This window comes from Copadichromis virginalis, linkage group LG10 (genome assembly GCF_057382275.1).
Source record: "Copadichromis virginalis isolate Kocher_CV1m ecotype Utaka linkage group LG10, C_Virginalis_male_GT1.1, whole genome shotgun sequence".
NCBI classification, from domain to species: domain Eukaryota; kingdom Metazoa; phylum Chordata; class Actinopteri; order Cichliformes; family Cichlidae; genus Copadichromis; species Copadichromis virginalis.
In genome coordinates, this window is record NC_140627.1 from 11120911 (window position 1) to 11136836 (window position 15926).

General features: G+C 42.2%; 1 protein-coding gene across 2 annotated transcripts in view; it reads left to right on the forward strand.

Annotated features, from left to right (window-relative positions):
* The window catches only part of nlgn2b (neuroligin 2b), a 65787-nt gene extending 50198 nt beyond the window's left edge, over window positions 1–15589 (forward strand). The window contains exons 5-9 of one of the 2 annotated variants that reach the window (XM_085469786.1): window positions 4732–4917; window positions 7300–7565; window positions 7853–8006; window positions 8312–8678; window positions 10732–15589. In XM_085469786.1, coding sequence (XP_085325912.1) covers window positions 4732–4917; window positions 7300–7565; window positions 7853–8006; window positions 8312–8678; window positions 10732–11662 — 1904 coding nt within the window. In that variant the 3' untranslated portion in view covers window positions 11663–15589. The remainder of the gene's footprint in view (window positions 1–4731; window positions 4918–7299; window positions 7566–7852; window positions 8007–8311; window positions 8679–10731) is intronic. The other variant, XM_085469787.1, reaches the window with a different exon arrangement.
* Window positions 15590–15926: the final 337 nt, after the last annotated feature.

Genomic DNA, 15926 nt, shown 5'->3' on the forward strand with positions numbered 1-15926 from the left:
CCACATTCAATGACTAGCTGTATGTGTAAGCAAAGTCATACCATTTTAAAACGTAAATCAAATGTCATACTTTCGTTTGGATGAAGCCAAGTGACCCAAAAACTCTGGGAACACATTTTAGTTCATTTAGACCAGGGCTGCCCAATCCCAGTCCTCGAGAGCTACCGTCCTGCAGCTTTTAGATGCATCCTTGTCCCCACACACCCGAATCAAATGAATGGCTTGTTATCAGGCCTTTGCCAAACATGATGGCATGCTGAAGAGGTAATCAAACCATTTGATTCAGCTGTGTTGGAGTAGGGATGCATCTAAAAGCTGCAGGATAGTAGCTCTCGAGGACTGGGATTGGGCAGCCCTGGTCTAAATGAACTAAAATGTGTTCCCAGAGTTTTTGGGTCACTTGGCTTCATCCAAACGAAAGTATGACATTTGGATGGACCGGGATTGGGCACCCCTGATTTAGACTACCCTTTAGTATTATGCTAGCCTTCATTTTTCTCTCAGTCAAATTTAGGGATGACAAACTCATTTTACATTGTGGGAAACATGGAGCCCACTTTAATCTTAAGCGGGCCAAACCAGTAAAGCCGCCCTTTCTGTCAGTGGAAAGAACTTTAATCTTTAGATATCCTAATATAAGAAAAATAAGTTATTTTTTACAGTTTTTCTACAGAAATGAAGAGAAATGCTGCTCTGTTTAGTGAAAGACATCCAGTCCAGGGAGCTGGGTTGGAGTCTTTGCTGGGTGGATTTTGGCCCCTGGGCCTTATGTTTTGAACCCCAGGTCTAACTAGAACAAAGCACCCTGGAGCTTTTGAAAGCTTTTCCTTGACCTCTCCCTGACCTCTGACACTTTTGTCCCTTCCCAAGTGCTTGTGCCCCAACTGCCCTTGGGCCAATACCTTAAAGCTCTATTATTATTGTTATAACTCTTACTATAACTATTTGAATAGTGAATCTGGAAGGGATACACTTTCTTGTAGAAAAGGCTGTGTTGAGCTGGCTATGACCTAACAGAGGTACATACATTCTTAATGACAGAGAACATCTGACATATTAGAGGGTTGCCAAATTAGAAAGATTACTCTAAAAGTCTTTTTTAAAGCCTCCTCAGTCTTCACGTTCGCATTTTAAGTTGCACGTTTTGACAATTTGAGCCTTGCAATTGGAAATCGGAAAAGCCTAGAGCCATGAGAGCTTTACTGCCCCATTCATGCTCCGAGTCCAGCTAGTCCCTCTGAGTTCTTTCCTTGACAATTGATGTTAAAGTGGTGGACACTAAAGATCCCGCCTCCAGATGATTGACCTGCTCGTTTTGATTAGTTTAGCCGGGCAAGGCTTTGCTTTGATGTGGCAGGCCTGGTTTTCAAAGACTGGTGTTTTAATTCTTGAATGAACAGTCCTGGCTTGAAAATGGGTTATTATCATTCTAATATATCAAAGCCAACACATTTGCCACATTGCAAGTATTGTAAAACTTGTTACCGGTTAAACATTACATCTTATTGGCTGGTTTTACCTCGTCTTATGTTAGAAAGGCAGCACAGGGTTCAGAACGCCAAAAATGATATCTGCAAAATAGGCATAATGTATATTAAAATAAAATAACAGTATTCCCTTGATATATTTGATGTATTACAATCCACTTCGAAATGTACGCATTCTGATCCGCTTCATATTTTGCCCAGTAAATGTCCCACATTCAGATATAAACCATCAATGCAAAGCATCTCACACATGTTTATGCATCATATTGTGATTTTGTAGTGATGGTGGCATTCTCCTGTGGTAGGACTCAGGGCATGCAGTGGAACAATTATCTTATTCTTGTTTTATAGTACTGCTGTCATGTCTGCTTGCGTAGGCGCTTGCCTTCAGACTGCCTACAGAGTGAGGGGTTTTCAACCTTTGCAAACATGGTGTCGTGCAAGCCTCCAAAAGCTCAACGCCTCATAGATCAGCTGTACGTAGATGAGATGCTGGACTGGAGCAGGGAAGGGAGTTCACCAGTAATCGGACAAGCTTAAAGCAAAACATCTTTAACAACAAGTTAAAAATACAGCAGAGCACAGATGATGGCTGCAGTGGACACTTTTCATTGTTTTTTAACACTCAGTTTCACTTCAGCTCTTCATATGTTATGACTTTGCTCTTCTCCTGACATGTTTGAACAGCACAAGTAAGAGTAGCCCACAGGCTGGTTTTACCACAAACTTTGGACACTGTTTCCATTTGGCAGCAGATGCTCACTGCAGGTAGACGGGCTGTCCATAGCTCCCTACGGTCTACTAAGGCACTGCCAACAGGGAACCATGTTCAGCCCATTAAGCTGTCATTGGCTTTGTTTACAGACTCTAAGTTAACACAGTGCACATGGGCAGGTGGTGATGCTGTACCAGGCTCAGTGTGGATAGGTCAGTGTATTCACACTGAGTATATAATACAGTAGGTATCATAACAGTGCAGTCTGCATGCATCATGAAGTCTTAGCAAAGTGGCTTTTAAGTGTTATTAAAAAAGTTATAACATTGCACTAACAGGATTTTCTTTTAACACTACCGTAATAAGTTAGCAAGCTGGCTTCCAGACTCAGCCTGAACTGAGATCCATGTTTCAGTGATAACAGTCACTGACACAGAGTGACCAGTGGCACCAAATAACTACATTATCCTACAGGGTAATTTACTGTTTGCTAACAGTGTTGTGGAGAAAACAGTCAGAACAGAGAGCGACCACATTAGCATGACGAGATAGCTGAGCATCTTTGTTTGCCGCAGGTTACCGACTTGCACGGTCAGCCATTTTTTGTCCTTTTTTTCCCTAAAAATTCACTCCAAATTAGCCCCATTTTACATAATTGAGATCAAAACAGCCTTGTGCCTTATATGACCCTTAGATCTAAGCCATAATAAAACTCTGTCTCCATAAATCTTGCCCCCTGGTATTAGTTATAGGCAACAATCCGGTCGTTCAGTGATGACGTGACGAATCCTACTTCCAGGCCTAAAGTAGTCTGCGTTTAATATGGCTTTTGTGTTGTTAACATGTTTAATGTTTTGTATTTTCTTCTATTTAATCTCAAAAAGCTCCTAAAACAGTCAGTGATCACTGTTGACCTCCCTTGGCTTTTATTACCGCTAATCATTTATTTAAGCTCAGTTTTTAAAACCTTAGGATGTAACTACACCCCAGCCCGTGCAGTATATGAATGACTAACCTCGTATTGTGGATGGATTATCTCAATTGTTCTCTTGGCTGAAGTTTGGTCCTTTTACAGCATCCCGCCATGCGATTACATTTGTTCCTGACCACCGAGAACACTCACGTTAACTTTTATCGAGTGGAAAAAAAGTTAGCTTGTTTATATTATGCTAACATAGCTGAGCCGCTAGCGGTCACGTAGCACATCAAACGTCACTGCTGTTTAGTTTTCTGTCTTCATTTATGTTGGAAGTGATAACAGAGCTGTACGTTTTAATTTGTTTCCAAAACCCCACAGTCAGGACATGCTATATTGTAAATGGTAAATGGTAAATGGCCTGTATTTATATAGCGCTTTACTAGTCCCTAAGGACCCCAAAGCGCTTTACATATCCAGTCATCCACCCATTCACACACACATTCACACACTGGTGATGGCAAGCTACATTGTAGCCACAGCCACCCTGGGGCGCACTGACAGAGGCGAGGCTGCCGGACACTGGCGCCACTTAGATAGAAGCTTGCAAGCTAACTTCCTGCTAACTTCTAATTCCGTTAAATGTCATAAATTCCGTTTTCATGGATGCCTGGATGTTAAACTCAATTGTTACACCTGGTAGAGCAGAACGCTGATCATTTTATTAAAGATGAAAGACTTTAGACAGTTTTTCAACTCTCAGTAATGCCATAGTGATCGTTTGATATATGGACCTGCAGCGGAGTTTAGGCCCAGACACGGCTAGTGACGTCAGACTTAACGACCGGATAGGAAATTGTATTTATTCACAGGAAGCGCCTGAGTAAATACTGCTAAGCAGACTTGGCTAAATCAAAGTCGGGTGAACATGCTTGAACACGATTTTCTTTTTCAGTATATCTTCCACCTCTACAGCCACGGCTCTGAGAAGTGTGCAGTTAACTGAAATAATTTTTAGTTGTTTCACGGGTATTGAAGTCATCCAAACAGTGGAAAATTTGAAATGCTACATTTGTTACAGAGTGAAGCTGCTTGAAACACATGTAAAGTACTTTAATTCACTCTCATAAGAACAGAGCTGTGTGTGTGTGTGTGTGTGTGTGTGTGTGTGTGTGTGTGTGTGTGTGTGTGTGTGTGTGTGTGTGTGTGTGTGTGTGTGTGTTTGTGTGTGGCATTTTGTTCAGTTTATTTTATCTTGTTGTGGGTGTGCACCAACTGTGTAAATGTGTGTCCTGGAAGTAGGTGAAACATGCCTTCTGTTGCTCTCCTCCTCTCTCTGTTGACAAGTTCTCTTAACTGTGTTGTATTTTCAGCGTGGGTATTAAAAATGAGTAATTTGGCAAGCTTTCTGTGTGAAATCTCCACAGACTTGAAGTGAGTTGGAGGCTTAGAAGTTCCTGACAATGACAGGATGCCATCTTCTGTTTGTGTGGGACACGGAAAAAGATATACACATATCCCGTCTCTTTAAATCGGGCCCTGATCCTTCATTTGGGAAAATCTATGTTTTTTCATTCTTTTCCTGTCTGTATTTGTTCTAATTTGCCCTGCAGGGTTTCTGTGCACCGGGGATCAGTCTGCTAAGGGGAACTATGGTTTGTTGGACCAGATCCAAGCCTTGCGTTGGCTCAATGAAAACATCGGCCACTTTGGAGGAGACCCAGAGAGAATCACAATCTTTGGCTCTGGAGCTGGTGCCGCCTGTGTGAACCTTCTCATCCTCTCCCACCACTCCGAGGGTAAGGTTCTTTTCCTGTCCTTGACCGATTAGTAGTCACATACTCCACTCAAAGGGGATTAATATTTCAGGACAGTGTGTGGGTAATGTATTTCTTTACAGAGCATGTTGGTGCTTTTCAGTGAAAAGCCTAAAGCAGATAAAAATGCACTGCAGTATTATTCCCACGAAGAAAGGGATTCAGAGATGAGTCACTTACAGTTTGGGGCACTATGGTATTATTTCAATAAGCAGGACAAAACTCCAAAGATCAAGTAATTTGAAAGAAAACAAGGTTGTGAGTTCTGGAGTTGACAAATGGTTTTAGACAGTAGGTTTTTGCTCTAAAAACCATTACTCCCCTTGGGACAAAAACCCTTTAATAATTCCAAATAACATCATTCCACATGAAACTACAGTCACTGAAAAAGCACTGAGATGAATGAGTGCGTCTTCTCATCACTTTTCTGTCAAATTGGGCTTTTAAATGTTACAGAGTTACATATAGTGTTGTGAATCTAAACTTTTACTATGTGTTATAGGTGCATAAACTAGCCCAAACATAGCCCATTGATAGGTGGTTGCTAGGAAGCATGGTCATAAGCATGGCCTAAGATGCACCTGTGTGCAAGCTTTGTGTAATAAATGTGTACTTTATTATTTAATGTGCTTTTAATGTTATATAAGGCTTAAGACATCCAGCATTTTATTTTATATGTTGCTGTAATTTCTTTAATTCATCTTCAGAAATAGTTCTCCAGGCTTCTTGAAGGACATTTAAAGCTCTTCTTTGGCTCTTGGCTGCCTCCCCCCCCCCCCCCCCCCCCCATTCTCTGTCAAGATCGTCCAACACTGCTTTAATAATGTTGAGGTCCAGGATCAACACCCTATCCAGGGTTAGCTGTTTGGGATCATTTTCATATTGAAAATTAAAGCCAGTACCATGCAGTACACACTTTCTGAAGGATGGTGGATCAAAATCTGATTCTATCACTTTTGACAAGCCCCCCAACACAAGTGTCTAGATGCAGCCCCAAACCATGAAAATGATTTGAGCCTGAAACTTGAAATTTAGATTCATCATTCTGTGGGACCTGTAACCATCCACATAACAGGTTCTGGATTAGGCACTAGCATCTGCACCTCATTAGTAGAAAAGGACCGTTTAGTTCTTGAATGGCGGATCTCTAAATTCTCGCCAGATGTTCTGTCATTAATACTCTCTATGATTTTGGTCTGTGGAGCTGAGAAGTCAAATAGCGTTTCATTACTTACCAAGAATTCAGATTATGATATTACTAAACTGTTAACCTTCACGCAGAGAGACTAATCTTGGACGGATTAAACAAATAAAAATAGTGCATATACTGTAGGAAGCAGATTCTCGGTTGATGCAAGGGATTGAGTCAGGAAAAAAGTCAGGAGGTCATTTGCTAAGTTTTTAAGGTTCCTATAATACCAGCTCATATTGCATGGATACTTTGATAGTCCAGGTTTCCAGGTTGAACACTGAGGCTCACAGACTTTATATACTTTTTCCACTGAAAACACATATATTACATCAACACTGATCACACTTTCCTTTATGTGCTTTGTGCATTGCTGAGAATTTCTTCTGTAGAACGCGACTGTAGGTCAGTGTTATGGCAGGTTTAATAGTGGGTGCAATATCAGAAAAACACAACTGGTTGTTTTGCATAGATTAGCCCAACTCCATTTTGAAAGCAGGCTGAAGCAACGCAAAGTCAAGAAAAAGTTGGAGGCTGAACAGCTTTTAAAGGTACAGTGTGTGCGTGTCTGCATGTGTGTGTGTGTGTGCGTATGCCGAGGAGAGATGAGATGAGGCGCTGGAGTTGCAGCTGAGAGGCTTCTTAATTGATTTCACAGGGAGAGGAGCGGGGCGGGGCACACGCAGAATATGGGGGGGCTTAATTATTAATGACAGAATCTGCAGATAAAACAGAGGGACAGCAAGCCACTTTACATAACAGTGCAGCGGTGCAACAGTGCGAGCAGTTTTCTTTCTCTTTCTGTCCTTTTCACTTTATCCAACAAGCCGTGCGCAGATTTGCCGCCATTTTTCTTGCTGCTGTCTCTCTTTGCATGTAAATGAAACACTTCATGTTTTTTACTCTGGTCTTCATAAAGATTTTCTCCAGCTAAGAAGTGCAGCAGGATATCTACTTCATCTTGCCCCTGTAATACTCTACAATTGCTCCTCCTCTAACATATGCATTATTTAACGTGCTCTCAAGGCCTTGGTGTCTTCAAGGCCTAACGTAAGGCCTTGAAGACACCATCAGCTGCTAGCAAGAGTGTGTCGGGGGGGGGCAGCTAAGCTGATGGAGAATAAGTGTTTGTATGTTTTAATACATCTGGTGTATATGACTGTGTTTTTGTATAGGGCTGTTCCAGAGGGCCATTGCTCAGAGTGGCTCAGCCATCTCCAGTTGGTCGGTGAACTACCGACCGCAGATTTATACCAAGATCCTGGCCAAGAAGGTTGGCTGCACCACAGGGGACAATGCAGAGTTGGTGGACTGTCTGCGTAGGAAGAGTTTCAGGGAGCTGGTGGACCAAGACATCCAGCCTGCCCGATACCACATCGCCTTTGGTCCTGTGGTAGATGGGGACGTGGTACCTGATGACCCTGAGATCCTCATGCAGCAGGTCGGCTTTGAATTCTTCAATTACCGTACACTGTGTGATACTGTGAGAGACAGAATATCAAAAAGTATTTGATCCGCTGCGCCAGACAGAATTCTGGCTCCCACAGTTTCAATTTCATTTTTCTCCATTATAATGAAAATCACATAAAATCAGAAATTCAAACCTACAAATTCAGCAGAGGATGAAATAATTATTTAACCTATACTATATAAATACATTCCTGACAAGCATTACTGCTCCATTCTGTTTTGTATGTCATGCTTTGTGTGTGTTTGTCGTGACACCAGGGCGAGTTCCTCAACTACGACATACTGCTGGGTGTCAACCAGGGAGAGGGCCTGAAGTTTGTGGATGACAGTGAAGGAGAAGATGGAATATCAGCTGCCTCATTTGACTATACTATCTCCAACTTTGTGGACAATCTGTATGGATACCCCGATGGTCAGATCCTATCCCTATTTTTCTAGACTATTACGATGTGTTTCTTTCTAAATGTTGTCAACAGCACTAAGCATTTATAAAAATGACATCGATTTGCTTGTGAATAGCGACTACAGTCCTTCGTAAGCCAGGCTGGTCAACAGTATTCACAGTAAATTATGTTTCGGAATCTTCCTGTGGCAAAAAACATGTTTTGACCAAAAAATCTAAAAGATTTCAGCCTTACATGCTTCCACATAATGTCGCAGACAAACATGGACTCTATCATGGCATAAATGCTCACATTAACTTCTGTTTTTTCCAAGGTAAAGATATCCTCAGGGAAACCATAAAGTTCATGTACACAGACTGGGCTGACAGAGACAACAGCGACATGCGCAGGAAGACCCTCCTGGCTCTGTTCACAGACCACCAGTGGGTGGCCCCAGCTGTCGCCACTGCCAAACTCCACGCTGAGTTCCAGTCACCTGTCTACTTCTATACCTTCCACCACCACTGTCAGACCGAGGCGAGGCCAGACTGGGCAGATGCTGCCCATGGAGATGAGATCCCCTATGTGTTTGGGATTCCCATGGTGGGGGCCACTGACTTGTTTCCTTGTAACTTCTCCAAGAATGACGTAATGCTCAGTGCTGTTGTGATGACATATTGGACCAACTTTGCCAAGTCAGGGTCAGTATAACACTTAATTTCAAGTGAATTATGAATTGTGTATAAAGTATTGATTATATTTGTCACATATAACACAATGACTAACTCAGTCAGACTTTTAAAAGACAAGCCCAGTGATATTTCTGGGGATTTTACAGATGAAACATTTTTGTGTATAAAGCTTTATGGATCAGTCCTCTGTGTTGAGATTCTGAAAGACACACAGCATACAAGAGTTTCAGTAAACACTAACATAGAACATGACATTTCTAAAACTGCCGTCCTGGAATTTTCACACACAGCCATCTCTAGAAACTCACAGAAATTCACGTTAAAAGAGTTTGGAGGAGAATTGGTGTTGTCACAAAACCTATAGTGACACAGAGGAATCCCCCACAGTGGAAGAGACTGGGTTTCCATTTCTGTGAGCCATGAACAGAAATCTAAAGCAACAGAGGGCACAAGATCATCAAAACCCGAAAATTGGAAACTGATCGTTGCTTTCTCTAAATGATAGGGTCAGAAGTTGAGGACACTTGAGGACAGCATTAATCCATAGACCCTGCCTTGTGTCAACAGTCCAGCCTGCTGGTGGTTCAGTGGTGCAGGGAATGTTTTTTGGCACACCATAAGAATTAATTATGAATTAATTATGGTTTGAATGCCACATCCTGCCTGAGTATTGTTGCAGACCATGTGAAACACTATGTCATAATCACACCCACTGGAGGGGAAAACACTTGGCCCCACATTGCGTTGCTGAGCTCTGAAATGCTGCAAATGCTCTTAATTGGTTAAAAGCATCATATTTTGCTGTATGTGGGGAGGGCACTGGTTAGTACCGTTGTCACATAACAAGAAGGACAAGGAGTTACTGTCACAATAAAAAATCAATAGAGAGCCCATGTAGCCACAGTTTACCATCTTTTAATTGCTATTTCCAGCATTATGGTAAGACTGTTTCACATGCAAATGTTAGCTAAGGCAAATCAGACTCATTGTTATAAACATGGCAGTGAGTTTAGGGGACTTCACTGCAAGAAATTGATTATGGCCTGCATTTGTATAGTGCTTTTCTAGTCCATAGGACCCCAAAGCGCTTCACACTACATTCAGTCATTCACCCATTCACACACACATTCACACACTGGCGATAGCAAGCTACATTGTAGCCACAGCTGCCCTGGGGCGCACTAACAGAGGCGAGGCTGCCGGACACAGGCGCCACCGGGCCCTCTGACCACCACCAGTAGGCAAACATGGGGTTAGTATCTTGCCCAAGCAGCCAGGATGCAGCCTTTTGAGGTCTGGTAATCAATGCTTTGTTCACTGCTCTTGCAAACTGTGGCAGCCCAGTGGTTAGCATTGTTGGCTCACAGCAAAAAAGGTTCTAGTATGTAGTCTCTTGGTCCTGTATGTGCTACAGCTTCCTCCCACTCTCCAAAGACATGCATGATAGGTTTTGTGGTGATTCTAAACTGGCCATGAATGTGAGGTAGATAGAATGCTTGAAGTATATACAAAACAGCACCATAAAGTGCTCAGAGCGATCACTAGATCACCATATAAATGCCAGTCTGCTGCTGTTATGTCGATAACCACAGGCACCACCCCCCCAAAAACATTATGCATTAATGCCCCAAAAGAATACCATCTACAATCACGACTTCACCTCTCCAAAAGGAAGATGTCAAAACAAGTTTTCTACAGAACATCATGTTATCCAACTTTTTCTGCCTGTGTGCCTATTTTGGAATCCCTAAGCTCCTGCACTGATTCAGAGAGATGCCTGTAGAGGCCAAGTTCTTTGCTGACTTGTGCCTCCATCCCAGCTAAAATGGCAGGTTATAAACTTTAGGAGGTACATGACAACACAAAAGCACAAGGATGACAACAACAAGCATAAACCACCTGCAGTAAAGCACTTGAAGGTTATAGAGCGCCTAGTAATTTGCTATTCTTTGCTCTTTTACCCTCAAATGTCATATCAGTTCCTTTTTTTGGTTGACTGACTTTATCAAAGCAAATATAAGGTTAGGTTTATAGCCTAATAATTGTGTCTTGTGTCTTACAGAGACCCTAACCTACCAGTTCCTCAGGACACCACGTTCATCCACACTAAGCCTAACCGATTTGAGGAGGTCATCTGGACCAAGTTCAGCTCCAAGGACAAGCAGTACTTGCATATTGGCCTGAAGCCCCGTGTCAGAGATAACTACCGCGCTAACAAGGTGGCTTTTTGGCTGGAGCTGGTACCGCACCTCCACAGCCTTCACGAGGAAATCATTAACTCCATCACCACCCGTCTGCCACCTGGAGGCACCAGCCGCTGGAAGGCCCCTCATCCTGGCACTCGCTCAACACGGCACCCTGTGGTCTCTACCTACCCGCCGGATCCTGACCCTGACAGTTCAGAGAGGCCCCGCTATCCTCCCTTCCCCAGCGAGACGAGGGACTACTCCACCGAGCTGAGCGTAACGGTAGCTGTCGGCGCCTCGCTTCTTTTCTTGAACGTGCTGGCCTTTGCCGCACTTTACTATAAGCGGGACAAGCGCCATGAACTCATGCAGAGACGCCACCGCCGACTTTCCCCGCAACGCGGCACGACAATGGGCATGGGTGTTGGCATGGGAGTCGTAGGGGCCCCACCGCACAACGACCTAGCGCTGAGTCAGGAGGAGGAGCTAATGTCACTGCAGATGAAACAGCAGAGGGTGGAGCTAGAGCACGGGACCCCCTTACCGTCCCGCGGTGTCCACGGCGACCTGGAACCGCTGCGGCCTCCCGTGTGCCCACCTGACTACACGCTGGCCCTGCGGCGAGCGCCCGAAGATGTGCCACTGATGACAGCTAACACCATTACCATGATCCCCAGCACCATTAGCAGCATGCAGCCCCTTCACCCCTTCAACACTTATCCCCCTGTCCCAGCCCCGTCTACTACACCCGTCCCCAGCCACAGCAACAATGCTCTGCCACACCAACACTCCACCACCCGTGTATAGGACCAGGCACAAGCTCTGCTACCCCACTCTGGGCTTACAGAGATGCACCACACAAACTGCTCCATCCAAACTCCACCTTCTCTTCTTCTTTACTCTACTTTTCTCTTTTCTCATTAAGCCCTCAACTAAAGCTGCAGTTTGTAAGATACGAAGCAGTGAAATACCTCTAAACTGTAACCGTAACTCAAGGTGGGGGGGGGACTTGATTAAGAAAGGTCCTTTGCCAAAACACCGTCATACTAGATGCATACCGCTTTTCCCCGTCAACGCGCTTTCAACATCTGGTGCTTTGGAGAGCCACCAAACACGCAGCTTTAAGCTTGTAGCTCTCGCAGAGGGTTCTCAGGCTCATCAACAATCAGTCAGACATGTATTGTGGTAGCTCCGTTGTTTTGCGCATGTGTTGTTGTGTCAGTGTAAAAACTATGTTTAACGCCGAATGCAAATATTCATTTTCACTCATTTAGCAAAAAAGATAAAACAGTAGCGAGCAGCTTTGTTTGAGGCAACATATGTCCCGACAAGCTGCCTGTCATGAAGCGTTGATTCCCTGAAACTTACAAATTGCAGCTTTAAAGGCCCAATCTGGAAGTGAAATTTGGCACCCTGTGTTTAGCACTCTGTCCCAACAGCTGTCCCTCCTTTGTGATTTTTGGGGATTATTGTTTAGCGTGAAATGTATTTGACGGGCCTAGAAGGAAAAGGGGTGGAATCCACTGGATGGCGAATCACGACTTTTTAATTTTAAAATGCGATTTTATTAATTAGACATATATTTACTGGTTTGTTTGTTTGAGTTTTTTCTTTTTTTCTTTGGTTGTGATGCTAGCTGAATAACATAAAGCATCCCATGGAGATTAAGTTGCCCACGCTTTAAAAAAAAAAACCCAACCAAAAACAAAAGTGCATACTCACCACTGCTGCTTTCAAAACATTTCCAGATTGAGGCCTCAACTGTGGGGCGGTACAGGAAATTACTGAATCCCACTCACTTTGTGGGATGCAACCTGGAATCCAGGCTGCCCATTAGAAGTCGCTGCATTTCAGCCACACACACTCTAATCACATCCATTACATTATTTATCTTCATACCCACAATCTCTTTTGTCTCATTTAACCGCTTCTCTCGTTCTCGCTCTGCATCTGCCCTTGTAGCTCTTTTTATTAAAACCATCGACATAATCCATCTGCATTCCTTTCCTCTTTCTTGCAATCACTTCTAGACTCTCTTTTTCCTTTTGGAGTCTTTTATACAAAAACACAAGTGTAAATGATGTATTATTAATAAATTGTAAGGATATGAATGAAAAAAAAAAGATATTCTGATATCTCGTTTTTACCAGCATTCTTGGTGCCAAGTACTGTGATAAAGTTCCTCTTTTACTGGCGTCCAGTGGACCGCCTGGAGAGGTCCACCCTGACTGTATCTTACAAAAGGAATTACCATAAAAAAAAGTGCCAACCCCTTCATCTTTAGTTTTGAACCACACACTTTTTTTAAAACTTTTTTTTTTTAATTCCACTCAATGTTGCACTGTGGCTGGTCTCTTCTTTAAAGAGAAATCAGATTCAATATATCCTCTTTTTCTTTTCTTTTTTTTAAGGAGTTTTATTAACAACTTTACTGTGTGGGATATTTGTTGCATGTTTGGATTTTTTTTCTGGGTTTTTTTCTAGAAGTTAGCTTGTCATTTTGATGATTTGCCATTTATTTTATTTTGAAAATCTTTTCTTTTTTCTTTTTAATATCCCGTTTCAATATCAGCTGCACTTTGTGGTACTTCAGAAAGTATTAAAGTATTAAAAGATGAATATTGTGTAAAACTATGATTATAACAAAGAGAGTAAATATTTCCTCTTTATTTTTTTCATTCCCTAACACACCGAGGCTGTGCTGCAAAAACTACAGGAAAGACTGATGAAAGCCTTTATAACCCCCACCCCCTTTTTTTCCCCCTTTTTTTTTTTTTTTTTTTTTGCTGTTTCTCTTTATCTTTTGCAATGTCGAGCTTGCACAGTCACTGTCTCTGAATCAACCTGAAGATAGCACTTTTTTTTAAAGTTAGGGAAAAAAAGAAATGACTACTTTACACAAAGAGTATAAATAAGGTCTTTGTCTGTGACTGGACATTAACCTCCCTCCTGCTTCAAAGTCTTTGAGGACTGCCCGACAGTTATCTTTTTTCCGTCTGCTCTTTTGTTGTCCCATGTTTCTGGCTTTTGCAAAAGGCAGGAGAAAGGATAAGATGTATTTATGGTCAAAAAAAAAAAAGGTGAGAGAGCCTTGTATGCGCGTTTCACATCTTTCGCACAATCCAACACGGACACGGGTCACACTCTGGACAATGAGGAGGAGGAGGAAAAAAACAAAACAAAAAAAACAAAGCAAACTAAACAGAAACAGTGACATTAGGACAAACGCTGGACAAACACAGTGCCGATGACGAAAATAGCGACAGTACGATCCGTCAGTGCGCAGAGGATACATTCTGAAAACCCAGTTTAACAGACATTACTCACACAACATAAACCGTGAACGCAAGGTGAGCAGGATCCCCCGTCCTCTTCCTCTCTTGTCCCCCTCCTTCCTTGTGATGTCCCGTCTGCTTAGGATAACCACACTCTGGAGCCAGACTGCCATCCCTCACGCTGGACTGGAGCAAGCTGCGAGGACAAAAGAACAACAACAACAACAAAAAAAGAACCCACCCAAAAAAAAAAACAAAAAAAGGAAAAAAAAGAACCCAACAACACATAAAAACAAACTGTACATTTTTTTAAGTGTAAGCGAACAAAACTGGAATTTGTAAATATTATGTTTGTCGTTTGGTTTGACTGACTGGCCGGATCTTTTCTTTGTGACAACAGGTGCAAGTTTTGGTGACTTACATGGTTTTCAAATATGTTCGATTCTCCTTTGTTTCCTTGAACTCAAGGTCAGGTTCCAGTAGGTTGTATGGGCACAGCGTGGTTGAGGGCAGCATGAACATGAAAAAGGAATGTCTACGGCTCAGGTTCGCATAGATTGTGATAAAAATAGTCTTGCCTAAAATGTGACGTACAGGCCTGACACTATTCCATCAATCATGAAGGCAGCTTTTGAGTGAAATGAATCCCTTCATTGGTTTAAAAAAAAAGAAAAGAAAAGCCAAAGAACAGCTGTGGAGAACACACGAAAAAGGAGGAAATTGAGAAGATTTGTGAAATGAGGCTTGGAAAAAACAACATGTTAGTTCTTTAAATATGCTCAAAAATAGAAAAAAAAAGATTTTTTTTTTTTTTTTTTCTTTGTGATGCTGTTGAATTTACTTGTTAGTGTCTCACATTGTCTCGGGCATTGTCATACAGTATAACCTGTAATTGGGAAGTTGTGAAATCCTTTGTATTCTTTTAGTCTAATTTCAAACTTTAGTAACCACGGTGGTTGTTTTGCTACCTTTTTGCAATCTTGTCTGCACATTGAATTTTGGGGATTATTGATCCAGCTGTTTGTTAGTGAGTTTAAGTTAGCCACAGCATAAGAAAATGTGTGTTTTTCTTTCCTTCTTTCTTTTTTCCTTCTTTTTTGGAAACAAGGGATTTGGACGAGCCAACAGATAACGGAAGCACACTCACCAAGTTTACATGTTTACACTACAGTTTTGATGTTGGCTTAAGGTAAGGGGAGAAAGTATTACACCGATCCAAATATCTTCTTCTTCTTATATAAGATTTAATGCCAGAAAGGTAAAGTGAAGGCTTGCACCTGTTTGTCTGTTTCATTTGATTCAGTAAAACCTGCTTGAGGCTCAAGAGACTGTGAGAGAGCATAATGACCAGAAGGGGTTGAAAGAATTAAAGTTAATATTTCTATTTCAAATAGAGGCTATTACACACTGTATGTTGTGTATCTGAACTGGAAAACATTAAAAGACATTCTTAAACAAATGCTGTGCCATCGCTTTTATGACATGGCTGGGTTTGTACTGCTAAAAAGGTGTTTGTGGTTTGGCCACTGGGTGGCAGAGGAATTCTGCAGCATGTGAACACAACTTGGCTTCCTAGTATTTAAGTATCGCATTAGCAGGCAAATTCTAATTTACAGAAAGACAAAACATGGCGTCATTTTAGCCTTAGTGTAAAAAAGATGTTAGTTACTCTGATGTGAAGTTTCCGAAGTCCATTTTGAAGTCTGGAGAGAAGCATGTCTGCTATTGTTTCCACTGTTGTAAAAATAATTGGATGTGGCAAGGACAGGCAGGTGTAACTGTAAATCTGCATTCTC